The sequence below is a fragment of the Stegostoma tigrinum genome, chromosome 35, assembly GCF_030684315.1.
Source record: "Stegostoma tigrinum isolate sSteTig4 chromosome 35, sSteTig4.hap1, whole genome shotgun sequence".
NCBI lineage: Eukaryota > Metazoa > Chordata > Chondrichthyes > Orectolobiformes > Stegostomatidae > Stegostoma > Stegostoma tigrinum.
Window position 1 is genome coordinate 16656730 of NC_081388.1, and position 15673 is coordinate 16672402.

The 15673-nt window shown below is 44.3% G+C and overlaps 1 protein-coding gene across 1 annotated transcript; it reads left to right on the top strand.

The window, feature by feature from the left end:
* The first annotated feature begins 395 nt into the window (after positions 1-395).
* On the top strand, positions 396-12598 carry LOC125447472 (synaptonemal complex central element protein 2-like). The gene is made up of 4 exons (XM_048521845.1): positions 396-529; positions 1864-1979; positions 8418-8637; positions 11731-12598. Exons 2-4 carry the CDS (start codon positions 1870-1872, stop codon positions 11923-11925), a joined length of 525 nt encoding a protein of 174 aa, XP_048377802.1. The 5' UTR covers positions 396-529; positions 1864-1869; the 3' UTR covers positions 11926-12598.
* Positions 12599-15673: the final 3075 nt, after the last annotated feature.

A 15673-nucleotide genomic window follows, 5' to 3' on the forward strand; every position in this document is an offset into this window, starting at 1 on the left:
AAGCACTTTGGGAGTTCCTGTGATTTTGAAAGGGACTATGTAAAAGCACGGTTACCTCTGACCCAGGTCACTCTGGGTTCAAGTCTCACCTGTTCCAGAGGTGAATCACAACATTTCTGAACAGGCTGGTAACAAAATATCTAAAAATAATTTCATGCGTGCAAAATAATGCCGTCCATATTTTGTATATAAGGTGGATCTTGTGAAAAAGATATTGATCAGCCCTCCCTTCCTATTTCCAGTTAGATTCACAGACCACCTGGCATTGTACACACTGGGCTTGGACCACGTGGAGGACATCGAGAGAGCGCGGGAACAGCTCCGGTTTTATGAATGGAGCCGCGACGGCGTGGCGTGACTGACGTCACAAAAGGGTGGGGCGAGGTGAGGTCACCCGCGGGGCGGGGCTTGTCGCCAGGTGTTTGCGGCCCTTAGGAACGGGCCTGGAAAGCCGGAGGGAGGAGGCAAGTGGCCTCCGTAAGTCCTTTCATATTTATGTGTACACACGTTACATCATTTTAAATAACAGGTAAGGCTGTGATACATATAGTTTACTATCGTGCAATGGCAATTAACAGGAGTTCAATGCATTTAACAGTAAATAATTACAATTGTGTCCAACTCTAGTTTTTCTTAAATATGAAGACACATGGTGCACAGTGGGTGAATGCAGAATTGGGGCCTGGGCCCTGCTTTGCATGGGCCCTGCATATCACTAGACTGTACCAGGCCGGAATATTTATATCCCTCACTTTGCCTCCTCTGGAGGCAGTTTCTAGGATAAACTCAGTGTCGTGTTTCAGCGTGCTTAGGTGGAAGAGTTTCCCCAGCCCATATCACGTCTACAGGCTAGGGAGCTAGCTGGCAAAGTAATCTGGAGCTGAGTAATGAGAAAATCCAGCACATTCTTGATATTCCCATCTCTGCAGGTTTCAATGTGAGAGCCAGTCTGGCTGGTCAAACAGTACTATTCTTGAAAGTTGTGGGAACAAGGCATGGCAATGTAGCCCTTCGAGCTTTGCCATCCAGCAATAAAATGGCTGATCTGTGATACAGTTACATTTGTGGGCCGTTGCTGTCCCCTACTCCTTAACGTGTTTTGTTAAATAGGGGCTTAGCAATCTCACATCTGGTACCAACTGCTGCTTATGGAAGAGAATTTCCAGATTTCTCCTTGTGTGCAGAGGTGTTTAATTTCACACCTGACCTAGGAACGCAGTGTATTGAATTTATTGCAGCGGCAAGGCATAGTTTAGTTCAACACTTGCACTACCGCAAAACCAAGCTACAAATCAAGCAGTTGAAAATTAACTGTTTCTTCTTCTTGTTCCGTAGAATAATATAGTACAACCAAGAGGCCATACAACCCATTTCTGTCATGTGGCTCTTCAAAATATTCAGCCCATTCATTTATTCTATCCCATAGCTCTGATCTATGATTTTATATCCTGACATTGGTCTGGCACGCTAATTCTGATTTGAGCTGCTATAGAGTCTTAGAGTCAAACAGCATAGAAACAGACCCTCATGAATGTTTTATCTGTTGGACTTTGACTCATGGATTTCAGCTGAGAGCAAGACAAAAGTGAAATACTGCAAATGCTGAAAAATTGCAACAGAAACAAAAAATGCCGGAAATGGTTGTTTGGGACAGAGGAATTGAGTTCGTTTCAGATGATTGACATTTTGTCATGATTGAAATTTGGGAGTAGGATTTGGGCAATGCATCACACAGTGGTTATAGACTGGCAAGGATTTGCAGCTTGGAGGAGAACAGAAAATTGGATGAAAAACATGTACAATCACTGCGGATGACAGACTTAAATATATTGCAAGCCCTTAAAACTCTGCTTGTTGTTGTAGATCAGGATGGCTGACAATCATTATGACAGCGCTGAGCAAAAGATGGGGAACGTTAATGAAAGCACACCACTAACTAGTGGCAGCAGGAGGAATCTCTACACAGAGGTGGATTTAAGGTGATGTGTTGCTATTCTGTCTTAAATATGATAACAGAAGGAAAAGTGACCTACAGTGTTGACAAAGCCAATAGCGCTGGAATCTTTGCTTTTTTAAATCACCTGGGTGCTCTACAGGCCGCTTGGCCTATATTTTCTGCTTGAGTTACAACTAGGAGAATCTGATGGACTTTCTGCTCTTTATACAAAGATATTTCCAGGTCCCAAGAATGCACGCTGTTCAGTATAGCCGTGAGTGGGGAGCATTTTAACATTTAAATACCCACAAAGTTCAAGCAATTAATCTGAGATTGAAAAATTACTTATTGAGTTCCAAGTTTAAAAAAATACAACTTTTAAAAAATGTATACTTTAGATGACAGCACAGAGGCATTGAATTCTCAGGGTAAGTTATTTCTTAGTTCTGGTTTTTGTGGAGTTTTTTTAAGATTAGGAACAGGAGTTAAAGTTTAGTAAAGATTTGAAATAAAATACCCAATACTTATCATATAGAGATATATTTTTCCTCTGATATTTTGCATAAAAACAGTTATGCATTGGTATGAAATATTAGAGGAGGAGTACTTTTAAGGGCTGACCAAGCTTTGTCAAAAGGCAGTAATGAGAAAGGCGTGTGGAAGTGATACATGTCAGACACAAGTCCTGCTGTCATATAGCACACTGGTGTTACTTCGGCAAAGTTCAGTCATTAAGTACAGCTAATGCTTTAATCTATAACCTCTAACATTTTTAAGTATGTCACACATATTCCTTATTTGGCTTCACCATTCTTTGTTGCACAAATTTGACTGGCTTGTTATTTCTTATTTGAGCTCAGAAACAGAAAATGTTGGTAGCAGTTCTTTAGAACAGAGGAACTGAGTTAACATTTCAGCAGACTTTCCTGCCATTTCTGCAAATCTATTTACAGTCTCACAACACACTTGGTGATTTATTTTGCTTGACTTTCTTTGCACAAAGCCACAGGAGGTTCACTCATATTGATACAAAATATCTAAACATAAGTATGATACAATGCTAAAAAGCCATGAGGTAAATAAGAATGTAGACTTAACATCTATAGCTGTTCCTCAATGTTAATTGGACAAATTAATTATTTTTGAAATTGTACTTTTGGAGGAGAAAGTACTTATTTTTCTATTGGCTGATAACACACAATACACGGTTTTCCAGGGAGTGTTCATTAACTGTTAGTGAATTGACTCAGAGTATGTTTTAACAGAATGCTTGTGAAATCCTTTCAAAAGTACACCTTACGATCTTGCAACTGCATAAATTCAAACTTGTCATGAGCAATTATTTTTGTTAATGAGGGAAGTCTCTTTCCTAGCAGAAGGCTGCCCTACTCGATCATAAATTTGGCTTTTTCCCACCTGTTCAACCCTTGCTCCACTCTGTCTATGTCTTCCCTCGTTCTCTGTTGAAACCCTAATCCATTTTTGTGTTGCACCTCAATAGGATTTTCTAATACTATTCAAACCACCCTCCTTGCTTCAAGCCTCCAGTTTGTTCAAAATTTCACAGTCCACCATTAAAGAGAATTAGAACTATCTAGCATGGAAGGAAGCCATTCAGCTCATCATGTCCGCAGTGGCTGACAACAAGACATCCTGATGAATGGAGGCGATAAACTTGCATTTGAGAAGAAATTAGATAAGTACATGAAGGAGAAGAGAAATAAGAAATGCAGGTAGAAAAAAAGTTAGAACAGGCTAATATGGAGTATAAAAGCTAGTATGCACCCATTGGCTGAATGGCCTGTATGCAAATTCTATGTGAGCTAGATTTCTACAACCCAAACCACAATTCCAGCAGGGGACATTTCTTCCTCTCCCTTCACTCTGAAAACTTAAAGCTGCTGACTTGTTGTCAGAAGTGGCTTGCGCTAAATCACATTGTAATAACCTGCAGTCTTGATGCCATGTGTGATTCAGATTTGCATTTAGTTGGGAACAATCAAATTTCAATCATCTAAGAAAGGTCCACTTACCAGGAAACATATCCGAGCTTGGGAAACAAAGTGACTCTGAGAATCTACTTCAGATTGTTAGCAATGGTGATGTTTTGCGGTTCCACATACCAGATTGTGCATGCAGTGTATTTGCTTGAGCTTGGCAACACAATGGTTTATGAAGCACTCTGTTTTACACTGGATTTACTAGGAGAATTGATATGAATGGAAGATGCTCAGTAATGGAACAGTCGCATTAGGTTGAGCTCCCATAACCTTTCTCTTTATCCGTGATTCTTAGCCACTGATGTTTGGGCTCTCTAGCAGTAACACATTAACTGAATATTCTTGGTTACCATATCAAGACTGATAAATAGGTTGGACTTTAAGTTTTCCTAATAGAATCTAGTGTTCTCTAGTTTACTACCGGTGCCACAAGATAGCGAGGCGAGGAACAGGGAGCGGGCGCAGCTTAACACATGGCTGTGCAGCTGGTGTAGGGGGGAGGGCTGCAGATATGTAGACAATTGGGATGCCTTCTGGGGAAGGTGGGACCTGTACAAGAAGGACGGGTTGCATCTGAACTGGAAGGGGACCAATGTCCTGGGTGGAAGGTTTGCTCGAGTAGTTCGAGAGGGCTTAAACTAGTATGGCAGGGGGTGGGATCCTGAGCTGTATACCGGAGGTGAGTGTTGATGCAGGTGAGGCAATAGCAAGAGGTAGACCAGCTAGTGGGAAGGATTTTCCTGGGAAGGAACCAAGGGATCAGTTAAAGTGTGTTTGTTTTAACACAAGGAGTATCAGGAATAAAAGTGATGAACTTAGAGCATGGATCAGTACCTGGTGCTATGATGTTGTGGCCATAACAGAGACATGGGTTTCTCAGGGGCAGGAATGGTTGCTGGATGTTCCAGGGTTTAGAACATTTAAAAAGAATAGGGAGGGGGGAAAAAGAGGAGGGGGTGTAGCACTACTAATCAGAGAGGGTATCACAGCTACAGAAGCTTCCATTGTCGAGGAAGATCTGCCTCCCGAGTCAGTATGGGTGGAAATTAGGAACAGCAAGGGAGTAGTCACCTAGTTAGGGTTTACTTCAGGCCCCCCAGTAGCAGCAGGGAGATTGAAGAAAGCATAGGTCGGCAGATTTTGGAAAAGTGCGGACGTAGTAGGGTTGTTGTAATGGGTGACTTTAACTTTCCCAATGTTGATTGGAACCTCCTTTGAGCAGAAGATTTGAATGGAGCTGTTTTTGTAAGGTGTGTTCAGGAGGGTTTCCTAACTCAGTGCGTTGACAGGCCGACGAGGGGAGAGGCCGTTCTAGACTTGGTGCTTGCAAACGAGCTGGGGCAGGTGTCAGATCTTGTGGTGGGAGAGCATATTGGTGATAGTGACCATAACTGCCTCACATTCTACATAGCTATGGAGAAGGAGAGGATTAGGCAAAATGGGAGGATATTTAATTGGGGAAGAGGAAACTATGATGCGATTAGACATGAGTTAGGAAGCATGGACTGGGAGAAATTGTTCCATGGTAAAGGCACTATAGACATGTGGAGACTGTGTTTAAGGAACAGTTGTTGCGAGTGATGAATAAATATGTCCCTCTGAGACAGGCAAGCAGGGGTAAGATAAAGGAACCTTGGATGACGAGAGCGGTGGAGCTTCTTGTCAAAAGGAAGAAGGTAGTTTACATAAGGTGGAGGAAGCTAGGGTCAAGCTCAGCTCTAGAGGATTACAGGCAGGCGAGGAAGGAGCTCAAAAATGGTCTGAGGAGAGCCAGGAGGGGGCACGAGAAAGGCTTGGCAGAACGGATTAGGGAGAACACAAAGGCATTTTACACTTATGTGAGGAATAAGAGAATGGTTAAAGAAAGAGTAGGACCGATCAGGGATAGCATAGGGAAGTTGTGTGTGGAGTCTGAGGAGGTAGGGGAAGCCCTAAATGAGTTTTTTGCTTCTGTCTTTACGAAAGAAACGAACTTTGTAGTGAATGAAACCTTTGAAGAGCAGGTGTGCATGCTGGAATGGATAGAGATAGAGGAAGCTGATGTGCTGAAAATTTTGTCAAACATTAAGATTGACCAGTTGCCAGGCCCGGACCAGATTTGTCCTCGGCTGCTTTGGGAAACGAGAAATGCAATTGCTTCGCCACTTGCGAAGATCTTTGCATCCTCGCTCTGCACTGGAGTCGTACCTGAGGACTGGACAGAGGCAAATGTAATTCCTCTCTTCAAGAAAGGAAATAGGGAAATCCCCGGCAATTACAGACCAGTAAGTCTCACGTCTGTCGTCTGCAAGGTGTTAGAAAGGATTCTGAGGGATAGGATTTATGACCATCTGGATGAGCATGGCTTGATTAAATGCAGTCAACATGGCTTTGTGAGGGGCAGGTCATGCCTCACAAACCTTATCGAGTTCTTTGAGGATGTGACTAGAAAAGTTGATGAGGGTCAAGCTGTGGATGTGGTACATATGGACTTCAGCAAGGCATTTGATAAGGTTCCCCATGGTAGGCTCATTCAGAAGGTCAGGAGGAATGGGATGCAGGGGAACTTAGCTGCTTGGATACAGAATTGGCTGGCCAACAGAAGGCAGCGAGTGGTAGTAGAAGGAAAATATTCTGCCTGGAAGTCAGTGGTGAGTGGTGTTCCACAGGGCTCTGTCCTTGGGCCTCGACTGTTTGTAATTTTTATTAATGACTTGGATGAGGGGATTGAAGGATGGGTCAGCAAGTTTGCAGATGACACGAAGGTTGGAGGTATTGTTGACGGTATAGAGGGCTGTTGTAGGCTGCAGCGGGACATTGACAGGATGCAGAGATGGGCTGAGAGGTGGCAGATGGAGTTCAACCTGGATAAATGCGAGGTGATGCATTTTGGAAGGTCGAATTTGAAAGCTGAGTACAGGATTAAGGATAGGATTCTTGGCAGTGTGGAGGAACAGAGGGATCTTGGTGTGCAGATACACAGATCCCTTAAAATGGCCACCCAAGTGGACAGGGTTGTTAAGAAAGCATATGGTGTTTTGGCTTTCATTAACAGGGGGATTGAGTTTAAGAGTCGTGAGATCTTGTTGCAGCTCTATAAAACTTTGGTTAGACCGCACTTGGAATACTTGGATGCTTTGGAGAGGGTTCAGAGGAGGTTTACCAGGATGCTGCCTGGACTGGAGGGCTTATCTTATGAAGAGAGGTTGACTGAGCTCGGACTTTTTTCATTGGAGAAAAGGAGGAGGAGAGGGGATCTAATTGAGGTATACAAGATAATGAGAGGCATAGATAGAGTTGATAGCCAGAGACTATTTCCCAGGGCAGAAAAGGCTAACACGAGGGGCCATAGTTTTAAGCTGGTTGGAGGAAAGTATAGGGGGGATGTCAGAGGCGGGTTCTTTACACAGAGAGTTGTGAGAGCATGGAATGCATTGCCAGCAGCAGTTGTGGAGGCAAGGTCATTGGGGTCATTTAAGAGACTGCTGGACATGCATATGGTCACAGAAATTTGAGGGTGCATACATGAGGATCAATGGTCGGCACAACATCGTGGGCTGAAGGGCCTGTTCTGTGCTGCACTGTTCTATGTTCTATGATCTATGTTCTAATCATGGAGATGTAAAGCATGGAAACAGACCCTTCAGTCCAACTTGTCCATGCAGAGCAGATCCTAAATTAATCTAGTTCCATTTGCTAGCATTTGGCCCATATCCTTCTAAACCATTCCTACTCATATCCCCATCCAGATGTCCTTTAAATGCTGTAACTGTACCAGCCTACACCACTTCCTCTGGCAGCTCATTCCATGCAGGCACTACCCCCTGCATGAAAAAGCTACTTCTTAGGTCCCTTTTAAATCTTTCCCCTCTCATCTTCAACCTATGCCCTCTAGTTTTGGACTCCCTTATCCTGGGGAATAGACATTGACTATTCACCCTACCCATGTCCGTCATGATTTTATAACCTTGTATAACGTCAATCCCCAGCCTCCAATGCACCTGAAAAAAATAGCCCCAGCCTATTCAGCCTCTCCCTACAGCTGAGGCCCTCCAACCGCAGCAACGTCCTTGTAAATCTTTTTCTGAACTCTTTCAAGTTTCACAACGTCTTTTATAGCAGGAAGATCAGATCAGAACTGAACGCAATATTGATTCAGTCTCTTGAAGGCCAAAGCAAGTTCTTCTTCATTTGATGCATACAGTTTAGCATACTACCTTTTAATTTCTAAACTTTCTCTCTGATTCTTATGGAGAGCTTGTAGGTTTACTTGAAAACATCTTGTAATTGCACCCTCAGAGAAGAAGATCTAAAAATGACTGGCCAGATGTACCCTTATACAATTCTGACAGCTCATTGTCCTTTCTCTAAATAGTATAGATGGTGCAGCCATAATGTAGCAAGGCTGTACCTATGTTTATTTTAATAACACACTATCTATAGGTGCCATACTCACCAGCCTATGATTTTTATTATTATTGTACCTTTTTCTCCTGTAACAGAGCAGAATCCTGTAGTTTAGTTGATGAAGTAACAGCAAACTCAGATTTTGAGGACTCTACGATTGATTTCAGTAATAAGCCCCCAAACTGTTTTGTGACATCAGATTCCAGCATCGATGCACTGTGTGAGCGAACAAAACAGCTGGTTAATGAAATAAACAAAAGTAGGATAAAGGACCACAAGTTGATGAGCAGCTTTAAAGACACTCTTATTTTGAAGGTATTTATACTTTTCTGAAGCCAAAAGCTGTAATTTATTGCAAGGCATCGTTTTATGTGAAGAGTGCTGTGTGTTTGAAATGAGGCAATTTCACAGCCCTTTGCTCTCCATGAAATTCTGTTGTTCCTGTGAAGAACAGCCTGGATGATTCATCAGCTGTTACTTGTGTCTATCATGTGCGGCAAAGGTTGTAGTGTGAATGAAGGGACTCCCGTGCATGATCATTTACCAAGACATAGGACTGTGGTTAGGCGATGTTGAATACCAGACCAGTGCTGAGTTTGCTAATTTTAGTTGCTGCAGTTGGCCTCGGTTTCCTTAGCTGAAGCTGGGCAACAATCAACAATAAACAAAAGAACAAAAATACGGCGCAGGAACAGGCCCTTCAGCCCTGTAAGCTTATGCTGTGATCGTCATGCTCTGACTAAACTAAAAAACAAACCTTCTGCCCTTATTTGGTCTGTTTCCCTCTATTCCCTCCTTATTCATGTAACCATCCAGATGCTTCATAAATATCACCAACTTGCCTGCTTCCTCACCTCCTGTGGCAGTGCATTCCAGGCTGCTACCACACACTGTGTGAAAAACTTACCTCGCACATTTCCCTTAAACTTTTGCCCCCTCACCTTGAAACTGTGCTCCCTTGTAATTGAAACTTCAGCCCTGTGGAGGAAAAAACCTCGGACTATCCACCCTATCTATACCTCTCATAATTTTGTAGACCTGTATCAGGTCTCCACTCACAGTGTCATGTTTCCCTTCTGGAGGGCTCACAAGCAATTGTTGCTGAAAACTGGACTGGCATTAGCCTTGATATCATCCACTCACTCACTGTCCAGACTTGCACGTGAAGGTTGCAGTATCGGCATGATTTGGCTAGGATAAGCTGGTCAAGGATACTTAAGGGGTTAATGGTGGATAGGCAATGGTAGATATTTAAAGAACACATGGATGACCTTCAACAATTGAGCGTCCCTGTTTGGCGTAAGAGTGAAACAGGGAAGGCAGCCCACCCCTGGCTAACAAGGGAAATCAAGAATAGTGTTAAAGCCAATGAGGAGGCATATAAATTGGCCCGAAAAATCAGCAAACCCAAGGACGGGGAGAAATTTAAAATTCAAAAGGGGAGGACAAAGGGTTTAATTTGGAAAGGGAAAATAGAATTTGAAAGTAAGCTTGCAGAAGCGTAAAAACTGACTGCAAAAGCTTCTGTAGACATGTGAAGAAAAAAGGACTGGTGAAGACAAATTTATGTCCCTTGCAGTTAGAATAAGTGAATTCATTATTGACAACAAAGATTGACAGACAGGTTGAACAAATATTTTGGATCTGAAGGACACAAATAACCTTCAGAACATGCTAGGGGACCGAGGGTTAAGGATGATTGAGGAACTGAAGGAAATCCTTTATTCGGAAATTGTTTTGGGGAGTTTGATGGGATTAAAACTCGATAAGTCCCCAGGGCCTGATGCTTTGCATCCCAGCGTGCAAATTGGTCCGAGAAATAGCGGATGCAGTGGTGATCATTTTCCAGCATTTTGTAGACTCAGGAACAGTTCCAGTGGAATGGAGGATAGCCAATGTAACCTCACACTTTAAAAAAAGGTAGGAGAGAGAAAATGGGGAACTATGGGCTGGTTAGCCTGACATTGGTGGTGAAAATGCTGGAGTCAATCACTAAGGATGTAATAAGAACTGAGCATTTGGAAAATGATAGCAGAATTGGCCCTAGTCAGTGTGGATTCACTTAAGGGAAATCATGCTTGACAAATCTTCTGGAAATTTTTTAGGATGTGTCCAGTAGAATGGACAAGGGTGAATGAGTCGGTGTTGTGTATCTGGACTTTTAAAAAGCTTTTGACAAGGTTCCACTTAAGAGATCAGTAAGAAAATTAAAGTTAATGGTATTGGAGGTAATGTATTGACGTGGGTAGAGAACTCGTTGGCAGATAGGAAGCAGAGAGTTGCAATAAATGGCAGGCAGTGATAAGTGGGGTACCACAGGATTCAGTCCTTGGGCCTCAGCTGTTAATATATATTGTTAACGATTTAGACGAAGGAATCGAATGGAATGTCTCAAAGTGCAGAAGTCACTCAGCTGGGTGGCAGTATGTGCTTTGGGGAGGATGCTAAGAGGTTGCAGGGTGACTTGGACAGGCTGGCTGAGTAGACAGATAATAGGCAAATGCAACATAATGTGAATAAATGTGAGGTTATCCACTTTGGCCACAAAAACAGGGAGGCAGGTTAATATCTAAATGGTGGCAGTTTAGGGAAAAGTGAGGTGCAACGAGACCTAGGTGTTGTGGTGAAACAGTCGCTGAAGGTTGGCATGCAGGTGCAGCAGATAGTGAGGAAATCTAATGGCATGCTGAACTTCATAGCCAGAGAATTTGAGTATCAGAGTAAAGATGCCTTGCTGCAGTTATACATTGGAGAGACCACAACTTGAGTGTGGTGTCTGGTTTTGGTCTGCAAGTGTGAGGAACAACATTCTTGCTATTGAGGGAGTTCAGCGAAGGTTTGCCAGACTAATTTCTGGGATGGCATGACTGACACATGAGAAATGACTGGATCAACTGGGCTTGTATTTGCTGGAATTTAGAAGAATGATTGGGGGGATCTCGTAGAAACATCTACAATCCTGAAGGGTCTGGAAAGGCTAGATGCGGGAAGAATGTTCCCATGTTGGGGAAGTCCAGAACTAGGGGTCACAGTCTAAGAATAAGGGGTAGGCCATTCAGATCTGAGATGAGGAAGAATCCCTTCACTCAGAGTCGTGAAACTGTGGAATTATCTCCCACAGGAAGCAGTCAAGGCCAATTCATTAGATATATTCAAGATGGAGCTGGATGTGACCCTTGCAGCTAAAGGGGTCAAGGGATATGGAGAGAGGGTGGGCATGGGATGCATGATCAGCAATGATTGTATTGAATGCAGGCTCGAAGGGCCGAATGGCCTACTTCGGCACCTATTTTCTGTTTCTACATGAGTTAGGGGTACACGTGGGCTGCAGCAAAACCAAAGCTTTGACTTTAAGGGTTGACTGGGAGAAAATCAGGGAAAGGATATAACGCCTTGTAATTTCTTAAGGTTTCAGAATTCTCAAAGAAGATAGAAGAAGGATTGTTTGAAATCTACAGTAATGAGAACAAATTGATTGAGGACATGCTGCAGGAGCTGTTGAACATCCTCGATAGGGTCAGATGTTTGGAGTCTGAACTTAAACAGACCTGCACTGCCATGGCAACAGTCTACAAAGACATGTGTACTCAACCAGAAGTATAAGTGTTATCTTACTACATAATGGGCTCTGCAGAATAACTATTCACATCTTTTCTTTCCCTTCTCTTTAAAGAGTTCAGTGTCGTCGGTAGAAAATGCAATTACCTATAGATTTCTTGGTGGCCAGTTGGCTTTCTATTAAGTAATGGGTTTTTTTTGCAATCCAGTAAAGTTATGCTTTGAACACAACCTCTGCAAAATTCCAGGGCCCACCCAATTTTTAACCCATTCAAAACTCATCCACTTGCTTGAGTTAAACTCAGGTCTCCCATTGCCTTAATCTGTGAAATTGTACTGTAGTTTCTGCTTGGCAGATTTTCTTACCGTAACAATTGTAAAATAAGTTGTTTGAAAACTACTTTACAGATTGTTACATTTAAAAAAAAATGGAGGTGGTTGCACTGTTGATGTAACACTGTGTGCAGTGGTGTAGTTGACATGCATTCAAAGCCACGATTCTCTCACAGCCTGGTTGCAGTCTTGACCATGTTGTCAAGGAATTGGACATAAATGGGTGACAGCTCCCCAAATACACATACGGCCACACTCACCTCAGGCTGCAGGCACTGTGGTAACTTGGAATTCATAAGGGAGGTTACTCATTTTAAAATATATGCTAATAATTGTAAATTCTGGTGTGTAGCTTGGTTTAAATTAAAGGTGGTTGTATTCGAAATAAACGTCTGTGTTTTACAATATTATATTGTTCATAACTATTGCAAAGGAATGGCTATTGGACATTCACATGCCCAAGTGGTCCTGCTATGAACCTTTTATTGCTGAGAAATCAGTGTAGTAATGATTAACATAATTTGGATCACCAAAAAAATTCCTGATGTTAATGAATGCTCAGCCCTTGTAGATCTTGATCTGCTATTTCACAGGGGAACAACTGCTATTTGTGATGTTACTGGAGTTATTCAGAAATGGTGAGCCCTCAAACTCAAAAACAGAAATTACAGGAGAAACTCGAGCAAATCTGTTTTCACTCCACAGATGCTGCCAGAGTTAACGTTTTGAGTCAAGCAACCCATTTTCAGAAGTGCTTTGAAGAATCATCACAGGACTTGAAACGTTAACTCTGCTTTCTCATCAAGATGCTGGCCAACCTGCTGAGTTTCTCCAGTAACTTTTGTTTTTGTGTGTTTCAGATTTCCAGCATCTGCAGTTCTTCATTTTATTATAATGGTGAGTCCTGACTTTGGTGGATGGGCCTCCATGTAAAAAAAACATGCAAGACATCTTGGAGATGTCTAAAAAGAAATAGGAAAACATTAACAAAAGGTAATCCCGGCAGACTTTCCTTTCCATTGGCCTTTCCTTTTTAATTGCCATTTAGTATTGTTATGCTCAGAGAGAAACAGTTTCTAACTGGTACAGATTTACTGTTGTATCAGTGATAATGGGAACTGCAGATGCTGGAGAATCCAAGATAATAAAATGTCCTCCCACTTCCTACAAACCCTACCTACGTCCGTGACACCACCCACGCCCTCCACCTCCTCCAGAACTTTCAATTCCCTGGCCCCCAACACCTCATTTTCACCATGGATGTCCAGTCCCTATACACCTGTATTCTGCATGCAGATGGCCTCAAGGCCCTCCGCTTCTTCCTGTCCCGCAGGCCCAACCAGTCTCCCCCCACCGACACCCTCATCCGCCTAGCCGAACTCGTCCTCGCCCTCAACAACTTCTCTTTCGATTCCTCCCACTTCCTACAGACAAAGGGGGTGGCCATGGGCACCCGCATGGGCCCCAGCTATGCCTGCCTCTTTGTAGGTTACGTGGAACAGTCCCTCTTCCGCACCTACACAGGCCCCAAACCCCACCTCTTCCTCCGTTACGTTGATGACTGTATCGACGCTGCTTGTTGCTCCCCAGAGGAGCTCGAACAGTTCATCCACTTCACCAACACCTTCCACCCCAACCTTCAGTTCCCCTGGGCCATCTCCAGCACATCCCTCACCTTCCTGGACCTCTCAGTCTCCATCTCAGGCAACCAGCTTGTAACTGATGTCCATTTCAAGCCCACCGACTCCCACAGCTACCTAGAATACACCTCCTCCCACCCACCCTCCTGCAAAAATTCCATCCCCTATTCCCAATCCTCCACCTCCGCATCTGCTCCCACGATGAGGCATTCCACTCCCGCACATCCCAGATGTCCAAGTTCTTCCAGGACCGCAACTTCCCCCCCCACAACTTCCCCCCCCACAGTGGTCGAGAACGCCCTTGACCACGTCTCCCGCATTTCCCGCAACACATCCCTCACACCCCGCCCCCGCCACAACTGCCCAAAGAGGATCCCCCTCGTTCTCTCACACCACCCCACCAACCTCCGGATGCAACGCATCATCCTCCGACACTTCCGCCATCTACAATCCAACCCCACCACCCAAGACATTTTTCCATCCTCACCCTTGTCTGCTTTTCCGGAGAGACCACTCTCTCCGTGACTCCCTTGTTTGCTCCACACTGCCCTCCAGCCCCACCACACCCGGCACCTTCCCCTGCAACCGCAGGAAATGCTACACTTGCCCCACACCTCGCCCCTCACCCCTATCCCAGGCTCCATGATGACTTCCCATATTAAGCAGAGGTTCACCTGCACATCTGCCACTGTGGTATACTGTATCCATTGTACCCGCTGTGGCTCCCTCTACATTGGGGAAACCAAGCGGAGGCTTGGGGACCGCTTTGCAAAACACCTCCACTCGGTTCGCAATAAACAACTGCACCTCCCAGTCGCGAACCGTTTCCACTCCCCCTCCCATTCTTTAGATGACATGTCCATCATGGGCTTCCTGCAGTGCCACAATGATGCCACCCGAAGGTTGCAGGAACAGCAACTCATATTCCGCTTGGGAACCCTGCAGCCCAATGGTATCAATGTGGACTTCACCAGCTTCAAAATCTCCCCTTCCCCCACTGCATCCCAAAACCAGCCCAGTTTGTCTCCTCCCCCCACTGTGCACCACACAACCAGCCCAGCTCTTTCCCTCCCCCCACTGCATCCCAAAACCAGTCCAGCCTGTCTCCGCCTCCCTAACCTGTTCTTCCTCTCACCCATCCCTTCCTCCCACCCCAAGCCGCACCCCCAGCTACCTACTAACCTCATCCCACCTCCTTGACCTGTCCGTCTTCCCTGGACTGACCTATCCCCTCCCTACCTCCCACCTATACTCTCTCCACCTATCATCTTTTCTCTCCATCTTCGGTCCGCCTCCCCCCTCTCCCTATTTATTCCAGAACCCTCACCCCATCCCCCTCTCTGATGAAGGGTCTAGGCCCGAAACATCAGCTTTTGTGCTCCTGAGATGCTGCTGGGCCTGCTGTGTTCATCCAGCCTCACATTTTATTATCACAGATTTACTGTTGCATTGTTGTGATGAGTGTGCAGTCTTTAAATCTCCTAATGTCATCCAGTGGCAAACTAATATTGCACAGAATGTTACACAGAATTTACTTGCACCAACACAGTTAGTCTGTCAGTACTTATGCTCTTTTCACAGAATCCCTCCAGTGTGGAAACAGGTGCTTCGGCCCAACAAGTCCATCCAACTGTCTCAGCATCCCACCCAAACCCATACCCTATAACCCACCTAATCTACACACTCCTGGACCCTGTGGGCAATTTAAGTATGGCCAATCCACCTAGCCTGCACATCTTTGGACTGTGGAAGGAAACTGGAGCACCTGGAGGAAACCCATGTAGACACTAGGAGGTCATGCAAATTCCATACAGACCGTC